This window comes from Rhinolophus sinicus, chromosome 18 (genome assembly GCF_057876585.1).
Source record: "Rhinolophus sinicus isolate RSI-liver-muscle chromosome 18, RSI-T2T, whole genome shotgun sequence".
NCBI classification, from domain to species: domain Eukaryota; kingdom Metazoa; phylum Chordata; class Mammalia; order Chiroptera; family Rhinolophidae; genus Rhinolophus; species Rhinolophus sinicus.
In genome coordinates, this window is record NC_142518.1 from 25684869 (window position 1) to 25705211 (window position 20343).

General features: G+C 38.0%; 1 protein-coding gene and 2 pseudogenes across 1 annotated transcript; all 3 read left to right on the forward strand.

Annotated features, from left to right (window-relative positions):
- The first annotated feature begins 220 nt into the window (after positions 1 to 220).
- Positions 221 to 853, forward strand: LOC148754580 (serine/arginine-rich splicing factor 2-like; annotated as a pseudogene).
- A 1881-nt stretch (positions 854 to 2734) lies between these two features.
- LOC148754581 (E3 ubiquitin-protein ligase makorin-3-like) lies at positions 2735 to 3870 on the forward strand (annotated as a pseudogene).
- Positions 3871 to 7251: 3381 nt separating this feature from the next.
- On the forward strand, positions 7252 to 12904 carry LOC109451730 (E3 ubiquitin-protein ligase RLIM-like). Its single transcript, XM_088794747.1, has 3 exons — positions 7252 to 7492; positions 8790 to 10412; positions 12816 to 12904. The coding sequence occupies exons 1-3, from the start codon at positions 7252 to 7254 to the stop codon at positions 12902 to 12904; spliced, it is 1953 nt and encodes a 650-aa protein (XP_088650873.1).
- Positions 12905 to 20343: the final 7439 nt, after the last annotated feature.

The following is a 20343-nucleotide window of genomic DNA, read 5'->3' on the forward strand; positions in this document are numbered from 1 at the left end:
TCAGGTGGTGTCAGCTCTAGAGATAGCTGGCACTGTGTCCAACGTTCTGATGTTTCTACACCCACACATACGTGTCACATTAGAGATGAAAAGAGGAGGTGCCTCAAGCAGAACGAACCTGAAGAAGGCATTGCAGCCATCTGGGTCAAGCTTGCAACCTTCCCAGACTGCGAATTTCTCAGTGCTAAGTCATGGAGCTCAGACTGAACACTCAAAAGCCATGAGTTACAGTCTCCCTCCTCCCAATATAGACAATCTGACCTCTCTTAAGGTGGACAAGCTGAATTACAACACCATAACCGACAGCCTGCGGCACACCTTTGAAAAGTATGGGGAAATAAATCGGCGATGTGTTCATCCCACAGGGCCGCTTCACTCAATGGCTTTGCCTTCGTCTGCTTCGTCAGCTTCCATGACTAGAGCCACGCTGAGGATTCCAAGAATGCCCTAGACAGGAACAGGTTGGATGGCCGTGAACTGCGAGTCCAAATGGTGCGTTATGGTCGTCATCCACATTCCTACAGTGCCTACTACCTGGGAACTCCTCCCCGCAGCTGCAAACGCCAGAGCCGCAGCCCAAGATGGCAACGCCACTCCAGTAGCAGCAGCAGATCCTGATCTCTGGCGAGATCTTGCTTCAGCCACCAGAAGCCTCCATCTTGCTTTTATGGTTGATCTTCATCAAACCCTAAATCCAGATCTACTAGTCGATCCGAGTCCAAGTCTTCCTCGGTGTCCACATCTTCCTAAGTCCGAGTTTAGATCCAGAGGCCTTCCACCAGAAGAAAAGTCCAGCTCGCAATCCAAGAATCCCTCCAAGCTTCCTAAAGAGGAAAGGATGGTACCCAGCTAGGATAATGGATCATTAACAAGCAGCCTGACTGAGGACTGGGGACCGAGGAAGAGAGCAACTTAAAGAGTCCTTAGAACAAGCCACTTTCTCTTGAAAAGGTTATTCTTTAACATGTCTAACTTCTGACTTGTTTTAAGTTTTGCCTCAAGTGGTAAGCTTCATTTCATATGGGTTTTTTTTTTTCTATCTCTGTTATTCAAACATCTTACAAGTTAGTGAACAACCTCGTTATTATTGGTTGGAATATTGGAAGTAAAATTTCATTTTTCTTTATTGCTGGTTTTTGTTTGAAAGTAAAAAGCTAGTTAATCTAATTTGTGGCTTCCTGGTTTAAGAAAATGTGAGCAGCTTTTTCTTGCTGACTAGTCAAAAACTGTCTAGTGATTGACAAATCACTGTCATCATTCTTGTAAAACTAAAGACTTACTAGAGTTGCTGTAAATTTATTTATGTGTGCTATTCACCTTTGGATTTAAATGGTAATTTGGGTCTACATTTGTATAAAAACATTTCAGGTGAAAAGAATTATCAAACAGTTCTAACCTCTTGTGTGTTTTTGTGCACTAAACATATTTGTACAGCAGTTGAGTAATGTTGGTTAGCTGTTAAGGTGATGCTTTGTAGTGCAGAATGCTTGGCTATTTCATGTTTTCTCCTGATTGCTCTTATGTAACGGTAATGTGCTGTGCAGAAACAAATGGCTATCCAGTTTATTAAAAAGTCTGAAAATTGAACTTCCAGTCACCCAGGCCATATATATATATATATATATATATATATATATATATATATATATATATATATCACATATAACAGACCATATAGTAAGAACATCTAACAGATGATAAATACACCTTTATTTTTTTCCTCTCACCCCTAAAGTGGTAAATCTTATCATCTATGAACTGAAATATGAAAAATGTTAAGAAGCAAACCATTTGTAACTTTGTAGTACCAATAACATGCTTGATCCTTTTGCTTGTGCATATACTATACTATAACCACTTTCTGAAAGTTAATTAAAACATTTTTCTGGTGTTTAAAATAATTGAAGTTTGTTGTGATTATATCCTCATTAGTAAAATTGTGAAACAAAACATATTGAAGTCATCCATATCAAATGTCTTACAAATAAAAATATCAAGACAACTGAGTACCGACCTTCAGACATTCAAGGTATATTTTAATGTAGCAAGCTAAAATCAAAGTCATATACATCTGCTACTACCTCACGGCTTTGATCCCCAAGCTTGTCATGACCTTACCCTGGCTCTGCTCTGAATCTTCTTGAATTGCCTTCTCTGGCTCAATACTCCATTTCAACTTACTGGCTTTGAATTAATGTTCTGGTAGATAGTTATTCCTAGCCTGACTTTGGAATTTGGACCTGCTCTGATTCCCTTGTTTCTCTTTTAGCTCAGCATTGCTGGTACTGATGCTAGCCCTACGCAGTCTTTCCGCTTTTCTTCATGGGTGCCAATCCAGCACTCTGGTTCAGGCATTATTTTCAATTGCCACTGCCCAATTCTCTTTGAGCAACTGATTAAATCAAACTTTAAAGAAGAGATTAGCTTTCTCATATTAGAGTTTCATAATTTGGAGTCTAGCGAGATTAAAAGATTGGGCAAATAATGGATTAATGATTGGACTTAACCTGGGTCTCTAAATTCTCAATCCTCTTTTCTGTGTATTGAATTGCCTCAGTATATTGCCTTTAAACATGTTGAATTGAAATGACGTTTGGGAGCATCAATTGTGATGTTTGGGAAAAATATTAAAAACAAGCTTTTAAAGTAGACAATATCTGTAACGTAGGAACTCAATATTTGGAATGAAGTACATGCATTCACATTGAAGAGGAAATTTCAAAACTTAAGTGAAATGATTTTCACTAGGGGCTACAGCAGGGGTGAACCCTACAGGTCTGAATGGCGGTGGCCAGTGGTGGGGAGAGTAGCCCCTACTCCCAGGGGCCATTCAGGAACTTTGCCTGAGCGGCCTGTCACTAGGGGCCAAGGTGTTGCCTTGCTCAAGACTGGAAGGTCTGCAAATACAGCGAGGTTTCTGCTCCCACAGAAATCCATGCAGCTATCAGCCCCCCACCCCACCCCCCCGCCAGCCCCGCAGTCCCCTGGCCTCCTGGAGTGGGACCACCGCCATTTAGAGCCACTAGTCACCCTGCCAGGACCTGTGCTAGGGCTGACCCACAGGGGCTCTGGAGCCCACCTACCTTCCCTCTGTGGCTGTGCGTTGGGGTGGACCTGGGCCAGCTGGGGCACGGAGCCTGGCCTGGGACAGAGTGGGGGATAGGGTGGGGGAGGGTGTTGAGCCAGTAAGAATGAGGAGCTTGGTGGCAGTTCCTGGAACTCCCTGTTGTCATCATCAGCTGATAGAGATGGCAGCTACTTCCAGGACTCTCAGCCTAAGTCAGATCCTGTCTGGAATCTTGTGGCCCCCCACTTCAGAGCATGGACCTTGAGAGGGAGCAGGACAATTGGGACTTTGTGTATGGCATCTGCATGGACAAAGCGTGGGACAAGCCAGAAGCCGAGTGGATCTTTGGCCTCCTGCCCAACTGCACTCACGCACAGTGCCGGGGCTGCCTGCACACCTGGCAGAAGAGCTGACAGGACTTCCCACTAGATGTCATCAAGGCCTGTCCCCAGTGCCATGTCCATTCCAGCTACATCATCCCCCACAAATTCTGGGTGAGCAAGGGGGCTGAGAAGGAGCAACTCATCAGGAACTTAAGGGCTTGGACCAGCCAGATCTGATGCTGGTTCTTCATGTGAGGGAATGGCTGCTGCCCCTTGAAGTCTGACAACGTTTACCTGTACCAGCTCCTGGATACTGCCCCTGCCTCTGATGTCCCTGCCCTGAGAGCGCTGGACCTAACAGCACTGGTAGGGGGTGCGGAGGAGGAGGACGAAATGTTCACTGACTGTGTCCTGGCCATGGCCTTCTGAGGTTTAGAACTCCTGCTGGATCCAAACAGTTCTTACCACGGCCTCTTGTAACCAGGGTCAACATATGGGGGATGGGGCTGAGAGGCAGGGTTTACAAGGTGGTAGGTCTTTTCCCTTTTGCGGCTTGGCTAGGGATGAAAATAGCCAGCTCTCCACCCCCATGAACATGGGGAGGGAGGGAGGGCTCTGGGGAAAAGGGGAAGTGTTCTCACTCTCTTGTTAGGGACTTTGATTTTAACTTTGTTTTTGTAGGATTCTGAAAGAAAACCAATAAAATGCACCTAAGCCATCAAAAAAAAAAAAAAAAAAAAAAAAACAAGAAAAAACCTGAAGTGAAATAGACCTATTACTAGTATCCAGAAACTGCACTTAAGTCAACGGTTATTAACCTAACCAAATATCTGTTTAAGCTTTTTAAATGCACCACACATATATGCACATGTGCATATATAAGTACATACCTACTCACACTAATTAAGACTTTGCTAAACTTAGGCATCCTAAAATCTCACCAGAGAGCTAACTGTTCATATTATCTCACTCTTTAAGGTATCAGTGAAACATTTTAGTTTCCACCAAGACCATTTTGTTTCTTAATATCAACCAAATGTTCAGTGGTACTCTACTTCAGGATATTTTCTCTCCATCTGAGAGTTAAATGAGTATTATCAGGCTAAGACATCAGAATACAATGTATAATATACGTAATACATGCAAAAATAGGGACATTTTGGAAGGACTTCATGGTAGTGAAGTAGGAAATTTAACAGAATTAACATTATATGCCATAACCACATTTAATTCATAATCAAATGAAAATGATTCTTCACTTTTTTCAACTTAATCATATACAATTCCAGTGCCTAATACTTATTAAACAAATCAATGATAGAAAAAAAACTATTTTCTTATTTTTTCATAAAGACTAAACCCAATCAAACTTAAATTATATAAACATGTTAACTTTATAGAAAGGACAATAGCAAATAGGTCTTACATGGCAAACTTATTAAAAATTACTTTTTGACACCTGATTAGATCACTGATCATATCACTCTCCTGTTGCAATTATTAGGAGCCTTCCAATTTTAAGTGACAGAAATCCTTTACAAGCTAACATTTAAAAAAATGAAATACTGATCAAATATATGGTGATAGAAGGAGAACTAACTCTGGGTGGTGGCCACACAATGTGATATATAGATGATGTATTACAGAATTGTACACCTGAAACCTATGTAACTTTACTAACAATTATCACCCCCAATAAACTTTAATTAAAAAAAAAAGTAATACACTGGTTTATAGATCTCAGTATAGATCTCAGCTTCAGGTATTTCTCACATTTTTTTCTCAGGTATGTTGCTTTTTCTCCCTTTTTGTTTTCCTCTGTCTCTTTATGTTGATTTTCTTCATTCTCAGGTACATAAGATAGCCACAAGCATACTTAGGTTTACATCCTACCAGCTTAAGAATCACAGTGGAAAATAATTTGTCATTTTCAGTGGTTCCAGCTAACATCTCAGATTTAATTCTGAAATTTACCTTCAGTCACATGTCCATGCTTTAAACAATAACCATAATCAGCAATTTGACATATGTTATTTTGTATCACGTGTCATTTCCTTTAGCCATGGCAGTGAATTCAGTTAAACCTAAACTAATTGGACTAAGATTGGAGAATGGGTTTTTCCCCCAGGAAAATCAGGGTGCTATTATCATAATAAGAATGTTAAGTGGGTGGTAAGCAGGAAAAAATAAAATCCACTGCTTGTTCTCAAAAAATAACAAAACATCTTAGTCAGTGTCCTATTTCTTATAGGAAAAAATATCAAAACTCAATTTATACTCCGTGTCAATTATTCCTTCTGGGATTATTTTCCCAACATTTCCACCCCAACCCCCAAATTATGGCCACAGTTGCCTAAACAAGCTGAGGTTTCAAGTCTATTCCTTCTGTCTGACATAGTCTTTCTTCACCAACACAAATCCAACTGTTACTTTCCATCTGTAGAAACTCATATTTAGAGATTCAGATTTAAATGTAATATCTCTGTGAAACATTTCCCAACTCCCATTCAATAATCATGATGCAGTTCTCTGTACAACACGATACTACATATATAAATCTATTATAGCATATAACATACTGCATTTTGATAATTTCTAAGTGATGTTTCCCTCACCTCGAGTGTGAATTACTTGGGAGTGCAGACGGCTGCAACATTTAACATATCTCTAGTGGCCAGGGCAGTAACTGACTCAGTGTATGCTAGACAATTTAATTATTAAATAAGTCAAATAGAACAATGTCTCAAATTCAGTAGCCAAATCTTGTTCTTGTATGAACTTGAATGAAGGATTCCCAAACAAGTGTTAAGTAAGACTGGTAATATTAATAAGTCCAGAAACTCTTAGAGGTCTCCTTCAGATAGGATAGCAAATGAGCATTATTTTTACCTAGCCATCCTGGCTGCACTAACATACGTGGAACAAAATCAGCAAAGTCAGCATTCATTATGGTAGGCAAAGTAACTTATAGATCTGTTTTAAAAGTGCCTGTGATGTTTGGGCTAGTTTTGTTTAAGTATTATTTATAATACTTATGATAAAGAACAAAAATGAAACTGGATGTATTTATGGAGAATTCCTTAAGGGATTCTCTGGGTGAGCAGAAAACCTGACAGGTTTTTAATTTATTATTATTTTTTTTAACAGAAGCTTGAGGGATTGTATAATGTAAGATGAAACCATTAAGAGTTAAAAGGGAGAGGACCCAATTAAACAGATTCAGCTCTGACCCTGGTGAATTATCAAAAATTGTGAGCTTTCATAGTGAGTGTCTATGATTTAAGGAATTAGGAAGAGGGAAAAAACAAGTCCCTGGGCACCTGAAAATGAGAATTGTTACATTTAACGAGGATGACTTTGGCATGGCATTTTGAAGAAAGCAGTCATATACAATGTAACTAGCTACATTTGGGTTCTGTAATTTTACACACAAATAACCACAGTATATCAGAGCCTGAAAAAGCCTCCTGAAAGCCTGAGAATAGGCTCATGTGGGTTAAAGGATATGAAGGAGTGCTTTGTATAAAATAAGCCCTCGTCAATATTTGCTGGTTTGGAATGAAGTGAAACCTAACTTGAATCCAGGCCCCATTTTGTGACACTAGGACCTATAACGGATGCCTACGTAACAAGACCTAGCCGCGGTTGGAGAGAACGCGGATGGATTTTGACAGTTGACGCACCGCTAGAAGTTACGGCAGCGGCACCCTCGCGCTGTCGTAAGCCGAGGGAGAAGGCGGTTGTAACTGAGGCGATCGGGTCACTCTGACTGAGGCAGAAAGTGAAGAAAACTGAAATATAGTTATCTGTATTTCAACACCATGCCGTAAAAGTCAGATAATTTTCCACTTGTTCATCGTGATGGAAAACCCGGATCCTGACCGTGAACATGAATCCGCAGCCACGGTTCGAAGTCAGATGGGCCGATTGGTTCGGGAAGAAGATTTCTATCGATTTGTAAATAACCTGAGTGAGGAAGATTACAAGCTTATGAGGGATAACAATTTGCTAGGCAACCCGGGGGAAAGTACAGAGGAAGAGTTGCTGAGAAGACTTCAGCAATTTAAAGAAAACCCACTGCAAAACGCAGATGAAAATACAGGTATATTTATTCCACTGTTGACGGGAATAGGATAGGACGGACAAGGAACTTCATAAAAGTAAATGTCAACCAGAGATTATACAGAAGTGGCACAAATTAATTTGGTGCTAACTTCTCATTAAAAAAGAACTGGTATTTACTTGATTTTTGGTGAGAATGTCGAGGTAGATATTTTTCCTGATTCACGTTTGGGTTGTTTTAATTGGGAAGCAGTGTGAAATAACCTATCGATATTTTCCTTGGTTTTCCACCTCATTGAAAGTTTCTCCCACTTCCTTAATTTTTTTTCTATGTAGATAAGTGACTTCCTCAGCAGCAAAAATAAATATTTCATATTCTAATCAAGTAGTTCTCAACTGGTGGCATTTGACAATGTATAAATATATTTTTGGTTGTCACAGGTAGGTGGGTGGGTGTCACTGGCATCCAGTGGGCAAAGGCCAGGAATGCTGCCAAATGTCCCACAATGCACAGGATAACTCCCCAAAACAAAGAATTGTCCAGTGCCAAAATTTCAATAGTGTTAAGGTTGAGACACCCTGCTGTAACCTCAGATCTGGTGATTCTTTCCCAGTGTGAAGTAGGGGCTTTTACTATCTAATGAAGAGTTAGGTTCTTGAATACAGCCTTATATGTACTATGCTAGATTCAGTCTATCAATTTGATCTAACCTTCAATTTCATATCAATTCAAAACATTGGTAATATTAAGAAGTATTCAAATACTTTTAAATCTATAAACCTTGTTGATATTTGGGCAATGGCTACAATAGTCTTATATTTTAAAACAACTTTATGTATTATCCAAAGCAGTTAAGTCGAAAGCCTAGAAGTAATGTTGTATGCTATTGAGAATTAGACAATAATGTAAATTGAACTAAAATAACCAGCACTGTACCTTAAATGGTGCTTGCCTTGTTTAATTGCATTAGTGTTTTGACACTGGAGTGAAAAAAATTTCGCCATTCCTCCCACAGTGGTACACAAGGCTGTGTATATGATGAAATATTGAAAATAGATTTCCTCCAGATTCCCTTTTAAAAAAACAACTCTGTAAATTTATTTAGGATTATCTCACTCTTTTCAGATGGAATGAAAACTTTCCTGCTTTTTACTTGTTAATTTACAGTGAAGTTTACAGAATATTAACTCTATGAATGTGAAATCTGTTTAAAATATCTGAGTATTAAGTTACCATTTTTTGTTTGTTTGTTGAAACAAAGTTTCAGAATGCTATTTTGTGATGGCTCTGACTTTAGTAGTTCCCTTCTGTGCCCCCGCCCCTTTTTTGTTAACAGGTGGAGGCGACACTTCAGATGATTCTAGTGCTGAATCTCTTTTGAATTGGCTTCTCTCTGCTGCAGAAACTGACGAAAGTGTGACAAGTGAGCAAACAGAACACCAATCTTGCAGAGAATTGAGCCAGGTTAGTCCAAACAATGATTTCACATTCAATTCAGAAACACATTTTCACCTTAATAATGACAACTCCAATTCAGAGAATGAATATGAACCACCTACAAGACTTCCCAGAGGAGAAAATATAGAAAACTGCCAAAGTCATGTGGAAAATCTATGCTCTGAATCAACATTTACAAGACCATCTAGATCAGAACAAAGTATAACTGAAGCATTAATGGAAGTGCCACCCACCAGAGGTCAGCGAAGAGCAAGAAGCAGCAGCCCAGACCATCGGAGAACCAGAGCGAGAATTGAAAATTGGTCACCTCCACGTTCAATGAGTGAAGTTTTCCAAAGATTTCATCAGGTTGCCTCATCTCCGACTATTGAGCAGCCTCTGGTAAATGCGACCGAGAGACTTACTGGAGCTCAGCACGAAGAAACATTGAGACAGCAAATAACTGGACATGATTGGCAAAATAGGGATCTTTTTGCAACTCCCAGAACAAGGAATGCCGCTGAAAGAGAATCTTCCCAAGATACAACAAGGGGAGATGAATCTCGTAGACTGAGACAGATAAGTCCCACCATATTCTTGGATTCTGAACTAGGACAAGTTCATCCTGGGGCATATTCTGAGAGAGAGAGTATAGCTAGTAGAACCCAGATAACATCTGAGACACCAATCAACACTTTCACTTTAGAAAGTGAACAAGGAGGACCCAGGCATATGTTTTCACATTCTGAGCAGGCAGATATGAGAGCTCATGTCAGTACCATCAGCGTTCCCATTCGTAGAACTTTAAATACTGGTTTAAATGATACAACATCTGTTGCAACTCAAAGCAATTCATGGCAGGCAATGACAGATTTTAGTGACTTAAACAACCTTGTGAACAATGACAATGATTTAGAGCCTAGTCTCTCACCTTCAAGTCAAAACGTGGAAAACACAGAGACCCCCACTGGAAGAGAGAGCTCTGATAGTAGGAATTCTGGTTCCAATTCAGATCCTAACCATGATTCCCATTCACCTTCTGCATTGATTTCTAGTTCAAACTCCAGTTACGTGTCTCCTTTCAGTTATAATCCTATGTCTGGTTCCAGCTCCAGTGATGAAAATCCATATCTTAACTTACTGATGTTTGAAACACGTGATGAAAGCAGCTTATCACCAGGCTCATTATCACAAGCCAGACAATACAGTAGATCTCTGAGCCCAATATCATTTGATGACAGCGACTCTTGGACCTCCCTTGAACTGGACCAGTTTTTTCTCGTAAATGACGATCAGAACCCTTCTACAGGACTCACCAGAGAACAGATTGACAACCTGACTGTAAGATCTTTTGGTAAAAATGATGTATTAAAAAGTTGCAGCATTTGCATCATGGAGTACACAGAAGGCAACAGGCTTCGCGTGTTACCTTGCTCCCATGAGTATCATATCCACTGCATTGATCGCTGGCTGGCTGACAATTCTACCTGTCCTATTTGTCGTGGGAAAGTAGTAGATTCGGGTGAGGGAGAAAATTCTAATTGAGTTCTGAATTCTCAGCTTTATGAACTGTTGTAGTGATGGACAAACCATAGTCACCCGCATTATGTCTACTTTGGGAGTGATGCTTAAATAGAACAATCTGAACCTAATCTAAATCTGAATCTAAATTTAACAATCTGAACTGAATTATTGGTTCCTGAAGGAATTAATGGACTTTCCCCAATTTCCATTCAAAAATAAAAGGGAATATTTAAAAAGTCAAACAATACTGTCTTATCTGACAGTAAAAACAAATTTCATACCATAGAGGGTCACTGAATTTCAATAACAACTTAGAAGGTACACGGGGTTGGGATGATCCTTATTCTATAGAGAAATGTCTTAATATGATACAATCAATCCAGATAGATCCTAGTAGTAGACTTATCTAGTCATGTAAATCCCAGACGTCTCATAGCCATGTCCTATCTTGGATGTACATTCAAAGAAACAGGAACCCAGCCAAAATAATTAAGCAATTTAAGAATCTGTTATTGTCGCTAACATAAAGAAGTCATGTTACATTCACAGAATGGTGTAAAAAGCTTTGAAAACCTACTCTGCCTATCTCTCTCTGCAGCAGTTTATCACTCTAATACTACCTTGAAGTTTCTCCCATTCCCCCACTACCAATGTATCAGTCAGAGTCCTGGCCAAAAATTAGTAGCACACTTGAAAAAAGTGAGGAAGGGTGTTTAATGAAGAGACTACTTACTAAAATGTGTAAGGAATGAAGGGAAACCAAGAGATGATGAAGGACCCTGAGGCTAGCAACTGTGAGAAGCCAGTATTATCTTCGCTAGGCTTAAAGGGGCATAGAGAAGGAGTAGCTCCAACAACCTGGAATGTCCTGTGATTGTAATAGGAGGCCACCCAACAAGAGCTTTGACCTTAAATAAACAAATGGCAGCCACTGCCAATCTAAAGTTTTCTTTTTTTTTTTTTTTGGTTTGGGGGCAGTGGGGAGGGTGTTCATAGAAATAAATATCCTTACCTTTCTTTCTCCTCCTGACTTTTAATCTCCTGTTGGTAGTTCATATTAGGCAAACCCAACCGGAAGATACAGCGCAACAGAGACTGACTGATTGATGAAGCTAGTAAAGATAAGCCTCCTGAAATCATAGAGCAGAGTAGAAAAGGATGGGGAGTGTACCTGACGTGCAAATCAGAGACCATCTACCACAACCAGCATTCCCAACTCTGTTCAAACCCAGTCTGTCTGTGCTTTCTTGTCTCTTCCTTTTGTTCTCCATTTGCTGCTCTTTGACTCGGCTTTTTAACAACCCTCTTAATTTGCCTTTCATTTACTCAGATCTTGTAGGATAAAGGAGAGAACAAGTACAGTTCATCTTTAGAAGTAATGATATAACAAACCCTTAGAACTTAATTACCTTTCTCTTAAACTTGTCCCAGTTTGGTTTGCTGTGATTGTAAACAACTAAAGAAAAAGGGTTGTATAGGTATTTCTTTAATTTTTGCTTCATAAGTATATTCAAGTTTCAATTCTTTTTGTATATAAGTTTCGCTCATATAATTATTTTAAAAAATGAATCCTTATTTCTGTTAAAAGGTTTTATGGTTTATATATGCCTCTTACTTAACCTTTGTGTGAATGATACAAAGTACCCAATTGCTACTTGGAGACTCCCAAGTTGCAATCTGAAAGACTTAAAAGTAAAACCTGAGTTCAAAACCGGAGTTCAATTCTCATTGTTCCTAGTAAAAGTATCACCCCATGCATCACCATGACTATTTGAAATCAAATTTTAGGTCATGTTTCCTTTGCAATTCAAACACAGTGAAGGATTTTTCTCCTAATGTAGCCTGAAAACTCTTTTTTGTTTAGTTTAGTTAAGTTTTTGTGTGTGTGTGTATATTGACCAGTTCAGCAAATTTTGCTTAAAATTTTCAACCCTGGTTTAAGTGAGAGTACATTGTATTAAAACCTAAAGCAATAGTCATAACAGTCATAAATTTTGTGCAACCTATATAAATGTGTACAGTATTAAGTATAAACCTGTTCTAAAAATTTAAAGTCAGAATCATCACTGACCTTTACTTCTTGTGTGAATTGCTGACAGGCACTGTAATTGCATAGAAGTGTAAAATATAATTGGGGAGTGGTGGTGAAGTCTTTTAATACATCTTTGAGCTAGTATATTTTTCACACAGAAGATACTTGCGTGGCCAGAAATGAAGACTTAGATCAGTCCTCTAAAATTCTGAACATTGTGTGAATGTTAAACTCATCTGTGTGAATATTAAACTCTGAACGTTGTGTGAATGTTCTGGTTTTTATTAAGTATTTCTGGTACCAGATCTACTTCATTTAAAGTAAGCAGAATACTTATAACCGTAGTTGGCTTTCTCGCTATCTTAACAGGTTCTGAACTTCCAAAGGATGATAACTGCCTAATTAATACTTCAGTACATTCACATACGTCTTCTGTGGTAGACAGAATTCTACAATGACCCTTGTAGTAGCCCCTCCCTTTGAGTATGAGACCTGTGAATGTGATGGAATATATTCCAATTATTATGATACATTGCATAGTTGATTAGGAGATTATCCAGAGTGCACCTGACCTAATTAGATGAGCACTTAAAAGGCACAGAGAGGACTTCCAGTCCAGCCAGATAAGATGGTTTATACTCCTCTCTCCCTGCTCCCCATCTATAAGTACAATTATATATCCTAGAAATAAGACAACCAAAGGAGGACTTAGAAAGGTTTAAAGAAGGCGAATTGGCTAGGGACCCTCCAAATAGATGAACAACTTCATGGCAGGGCATCTTATCAGAAAAAAGGTGACCAGGCCCAGCATTTCCTAATTCCCAGTTTAGTAACAGAAAACAGCTCAAATAGGCTCTCCCTCTACCAGATCAAACTGAAGTCTCAATGAAAACACCAGGTGAGCCCTGCAGAAGCTGCAAGGAAGAGCAATTGGAAGCCCTGCTGACAGTAAGTGACCAGGAAAAAGTGCTCTCCTTCCCCACTGGCCCTGAGACCCCCCTTTCCCCACCCAGACATACTGGTGGCCAATCTGAATAACAGTCTGAATCTAATCTAAAGGGAAAAGTGAAAGTGAAACGGTACCAGTGAAAATGATCCTCCCACAAAAAGCTCCCACCTGAAAAATGCTCTCTTCAAGAAGTCCTGAGACTCCTCTACCCTAGTAAGAGACACCAGGCAACTTGCTGATCCTCGCAACAGGAATCCCAGCACAAAAAGCTCTCAACCTGGTCAGCACCCTCCATCCCTTCGAGGAAGGGAAGATCCTGCAGCAAAAAATGCCTGGGCCAGGAAGTGCTCTTAATCCAAGTGGATCAGAGATTCCCCTCCCCCACCTACAAGTACCAGGTAACCTGTCCCGGGGAAGCGCAACATGAACATGGACCCCATCTGCACAACATAAATCAAACAGACCGAAATAGTACCACAAACGTTCTGAAAACTAGATTGTCATGGAACCAGTCCACAAAAGTAGAGAAGGAACGGTGTGCCAAACCTAAACAGAGTGAATGCCTGCTAAATCTTACAAAAACACTTTAAATAGGACCCAAAGTATCCTAATACAATAGCTGAAATGTTCAATAGACAATAAAATACCACCTTTCATACCAAGAACCAGATACATGACAATTTGAAAGAGAAATGACAAATGATGCCAACCCCAAGATGAAATAGATGGTAGAATTATCAGATAGGGCTTTGGTCATGCAGGGTATCATGTGGGAGATCCTGCTCGCTGCGCCATGTGTCATGCAGGTGTCATGCGGGGTCTCAGATCCCGCTCCCCACATAAGAACACAGGACTTGGTGAGGCCAAAAAGGGAACACCCACGGAGCCATAGGTAGGGGAGTCATACCACTGTACTCTCACTGGAGGCTGGATTCACACGATGCGTGACATGCTGTCCGCTTTTCTGCTAACCCACCGACTCCCCACTTGCTAGCTGCAATCTGCAATCCACATTCCACCGCTTGCTAGCTCAGCCGCCATCTTCTTGCCAGCCCCCACTTTTCTGCTAGCGTAGCCACGGCAGTTATATTAGTGGCCAATGGCTCACTGGTTACAGCTGACGGCCAACTAGCCACAGCTGATGGCCATCCAATCACAGTTGATGGCCATTTACTACCTGTGCCAGCACCTTTCCACCTGAGGCCAAGAGCCTGGAAACTGCACTCCTGGCTCTGTCCCCACAGCTTTTAATGCTGATTTCAGGACTTTAAGTCCTTGAACAGAGGACGTAGTCACTCCATGCCAATACTCCAACCTAACTGGGAGCTAATGAAGGTGGTTTTAAGCCACTATATTGGTGCTAATTTCTAACGCAGCAACACAAAACTAATTCAACTTCTCCTAGGATCTATCCTGAACCCAGAAAAAGATTATAATGAGTCCTAGACAAGTCAATGGCTCAATGTCTTGGTTCTAGGCCCACTACAACCATATTATATTCTTGGGCCTGCAGAAAATGTGCTACTTGACCTATGAGCACCATTTTCCCCTAGAATGGAATACCCACCTAATTCCTGCTATTGAAGCTCCAAAAGGACAATATCCTTCCTGTTTGAACAACCACTCGTATGTTATTGCTCTAACTTTGCTTCACATCAGCCTATCCCGCCTAGTAGTGTATGTTGCGCATATCATAAACCCAATTTAATAGCCTGACTTTCAAACTATGTAGCCACTTATTTTTGTCTCAGAGTGACTACCATATTATATCGATTTCCCAAATCACATTCCTCTGTATCTGCCCTGCTAAATGTCAGAAGTTGGGAAGATGTGAATCTGAAGCGTCCCAGCTCCACCGGGTCTGTTTTTTACTCGTACATTACAACCTATCAGTTTAAATCAACAGTATCAATCATATGTGTGATTGTCAGCACAAATATTTCCATCTGATTAATTTTCTCTCTAGCTTTTAAAAAATATGTGTTATTCTGGCCTATTTCCAAAAAACAACAACAACAACAAAAAAAAACAACACCTCATCTGAATAAGAAATTCTTTTTGAAAACAGTTATAGCCAATAGGTAGGTCTTTGATAGCAATATAAAGTGTACCTTTTTTGGCTAACCATGAAAATGAGTTGTGCTCTCAATCTTCCATGAAGAATTAAGTGTAAAAGATTCTTTAGTAAGTACAAACAAGCTTGAGCACTTAACAATATGACCATCAAAACACTGCAAGTACTAGAAATTTCACAAAGAAATGAGATGTTTCTGTTGAGTAATATCACCTGTTGTCAGTGTAATTTGAGACCTTCAGTATCTTCATCTTCAGTATCCTCATTATAATAATTATGCAAACATTTTACATCTTTAATGAGAGGTGAACGTGCAGTCCCTTCTATGAGATGTTTTCTGGTGTGAAAATTATGAATGGAAATCTGAACTATATTTATTTTCTGCAATTTCACTTAAGATGGGAGCATTCTTTCCCATGCTCACTGAGGCTTGACGATCCTTTCTGTAATATCTGAAACTCTCCATTTTTAGTCATTAAGCCAGCATCTTTAACATCATTGCAAAAATGGGGGTTGGAAAAACATTTTATGGACATCCCTTTTTCTCTTATCCACCATTCATGCAGGACAGACACTAATTATCAGCCAACTCGGGTCGCTTTATCCATTGTGACATCACTAATCACAACACAGCTATCCACCACCTCAGTTTTGTCATATTTTATTCTGGCAGGATATTTTTTTTTTCATTAGTAGCACTTGTGACTATCTAAAACATTTATTATTTATTGTGTGCTTGTTTTCTTCCCCACTCCTACCCCAAAATAAAACCTTCAAAAGATCTTTTTTTATTACTACTACATTTCTGAAAACTAGAACTGTTACCAGCATACACACATACATACGTACATACATACATACATTCATACATACATACATACATACATACATACATACATACATACATATCCCCCACCCCCCATGCCCAAAGAGAATTTTTGGCTGATCTCAGCATACCAGACTTATTTTGCACCCTTTACTCTCCAAAGAAAACTTATTATAATATTGTTACCTAGCATCCTGGATTTGATCTATTTCAGCCTAGACTTCTCTAACTTAACATATTTGTATAGTAGTTCTTGCCTGTTACGTTATCACATCTGCCAAACCTTTTCCAAATCATCATTTCATGCATTCAGCACATATACAAACTATCTCCGACGTACGATGTTTCGTCTTACAATTTTTCAACTTTACAATGGTGCAAAGAGCCATATACATTTAATAGAAACTGTACTTCAAATTTCGAATTTTGATCTTTTCCTGGGCTAGCAATATCCAGTACGATACTCTCTCATCATGCTAGGCTGCAGCAGCGATTTGATTTTGCCCAACTGTAAGCTAATATAAGTGTTCTGAGCTATTTAAGATGTTTAAGGCAGGATAGGCTAAGCTATAACGTTCAGTAGGTTATGTGCATTAAATGTATTTTGGCTTACAATATTTTCAACTTACAATGGGTTTATCAGGACACAGCCACATTGTAATTCAAGGAGCATCTGTATACTTACCCCGAATGTTCCGCCTGATGCTGGGTGCGAGGGTTATAGTTAAGAAGTATAGTGCTTATCATTAAGAAATGTATTGAATTTTTTTATTAGTTTCAGGTGCACAAGACAAAGTAATACTTAGATGTTTATCATTTATATCCCTCACATTGTGTGAACCCTCCTCCCCCTATCCACTATCCCTCTGACATCACGCAGAGCCATTACAAGAAATGTATTGAATTTTAAAGAAGCTACATGAATAAACATATGATGACACTCTATGTGATAGATGCACTGATAGAGATTCAGATACAGTTAAAGTGGTATCTGAGTTTTATCTTGTAGGACTAGTAGTAATTAATTAGCTAATGAAATGCTGTCATTAATTAATTCTAAGCAAAATAAACACTTCATGCAACAGTAGAGATGCATAACAGAGCGTTGAAAATTCAAGAACCAGTAAGCACTACACTGTGACTAAATCATCATACTCTGGAGTTGAAGAGGAAGAGGTCTAAGGACATTACCAAAATATGAAGAGATGAGGCCAAAGAGGGAACAAGTGGCTCTGTGCATCACACTGAGTTGAGCTAGATCTTCTAAGCAATGCACAGTCAATGTAATTTTAGTAAGAGGAATAAAATTATTCAATTTTTAGAATGATCATACTAGCAGGTGTGTGCAGAATAGATTGTAGAAAAGTTAAACTGACTCATTTATGGAGTTATGACATTAATTGCATCAATAAAGTATAAGGTCCTGAAATATTGGTGTGGCAGTTGAGATGTGGATGTAGTATTTAAAAAAAACAATCAAATTTGGTGGCTGCATGGATAATTTGAAGAGAATCTCAACTTTCTGGTGTAGGTGGCTAAGTGGATGGGGGGAGGTTCCACTGATAAAAGAAAAGCAATATAACAGGTTTGTCATGGTAGAGGGACAGGTGACAACTGAGCTGGGATCTCTGAGATTTGAGATGTCAAACTCATCATATATATTTTTGTGGCAATGTTTAGTTATCATGGAATAGCAAGTAAACTTCTAAAATTAGAACAAAGATGCAAATTGAAATCCAAGAAGTATAAGGTATTACCTGTATAAAAAAGATAGCAAAGATAATCGAGATAGAAAAAAGGGAGGTAAAAAGGTAATCATAAAAGTATGATGTGACACAAGCCAGAAAAATAGAACATTTCCAGAAGAAAAGAATGCCAAGAGTCCACTTGAAAAAGCTTCTCTAGTTTAAATATAATTAAATAGATATTTTAAATGTAAAATATTCTATTTAAAAACATGATTTTAAATAAAAGGGTCAGAACTCTAGCATATGGCTAATAAATTCATTAGAAATTAGAATACTGTTTTAACATTAGAAATGTTTACATATTTTTATCTTAAGTAACACTAAAAAAATCTTTGTGGCTATATCTACATATTTACTTAAAAAATTTATTGATGTAGAAATTACGAGGTCAAAGGCTATGAACCATTTTAAGGCCATTGATATATAATGTCAAAACATCAAAAAGTGGGAGCAATTTGCATTCTCTCCAACAATTTGCCATAGTTACCAAATGAGTATATTATTACCAACATTGTCTTATCGTAACAAAAACAGCAAAGGGGAAAAGTACTCTTTGTAAAAAAAAAAAAAAGGAAAAGAAAGGAAAGGAAGGGAAGGAGAAAAGAAAAAGCAAAAGAAACAGTTCTTTCTCAAATAATAGGTAATGTTCATTGCTTTAATTTAGACTCACTAATAATCAAATAAAATTAATTTGGTATATTACCATTGGAATTGGTGAACTGTCTGGTTAAACCTGCCATCTTTTTAAGTAGTTTGACAGATATTTTTCTTATTTCATATGAGATCATATCAATTTTGAATATATATCATATATAGTATATATGTACTCAAAATATTATATGTGTGCACTATTATTACCTTGTCATAGAGCTTGCTCACATGTTGCACAGTTTGTCATCTGCCTTTCTAAGTTTATGATTTTGTGAATGGTTACAGGTAATACAGTAAAATGTTAAATCTGTCATTTTTTCCATTACTTCTTCCATTTCTCATATACATAAAAGGTAATTCCTCATTTAGAAATCAGATAAATATGTATTCATTTAACACTTGAATCCTTCTGAAATATATATAGTGATTTTCATATAAAACCTTCCTAGTTAACATTGTATATAGTATTGAAACTCATGCCTCGCACACTCTTAATGCTTCCAATTAAAGAGGAATTCTACCAATTTTCTAACAATAAACGAAAATTTCCTTGTTTGTTTAAAGAAGATAATCTCCATCATGTTAAAAAAAAGTGTTAATAATTTTCAAATTAAAACTTGGAATGGATATTGAATTTTGCAAGGTAACTTTTGAGAATATAATGAGGCTGATTAAACTATTAAGAGTAGTATTTTTACCACCCCTGGATGAATAGAATACATGCTGCTTGGACTTATTTTTATAGACTTTGAGCTTGGCCTCCAATTTTAATTCCTGTATTAACAAAGATGCTAATGTAAGAAATATGCTCCTTCTTTAAAATGAATTTAAAGCTTCCCCAAAAACCCCAGTAAAAATTTATATTAATTTTGAGTGCTCTGTACTTTGAACAATATGAATTTCTTGCTTACTAAAAAAATGAAAGTGAAAACAAACATATTCACTGTTTGTTTATGGATATACTGAATCATTTTTCAATTTCTTTCACGGTGATTTAACCATTGATATTTACTACTCTAGGAGCTAAATGTATTCTATATTTCACCCAGAAAAAGAAACACTTTGAAAATGTTTTCAAATTATAATTCATCAATTTGTACATGAAATTTTAAAATTTTGTATTTAAACAAGTTTGTGTTAAAACTTTAGGTTTAAACAAGGAATGATGAATGAGTATATTCTGGTCATTAGAAAAACAAAATACAAATGAATTACTCTTTTCTAAGATCACTTTCATTTAAATTTCGAGTTCCATTTCTCCCACTTTTCCCTTATACTAACTAAATTAATCACAGTTACCACTATGATATATATCCATCCCAAACTTTTTCATCCATGGGAACTTTTTTTCAGTGTACTGTTCTGCAACTTGCTTTTTCAGTGTAAAAGATCTAAATGAAGATTGCTGTTTCTCAGTATATATAAATAGAGTTTTCTTTTTTTAACTGTGGCATAGAGTTCCATATTACAGGTATCACATATACTATTTACCTATTGCATTACTAGTGGCTATTTGCAATGGATCTGTTCCTTTTGACATTGCTTTTGAATCTGAAATAGTATAATAATTTCCATTATCTTTATCTTTTCATTATTCTTTGTATAGCATCATCTCCACTTGATATGGATGTAACATTGACTCATATTTC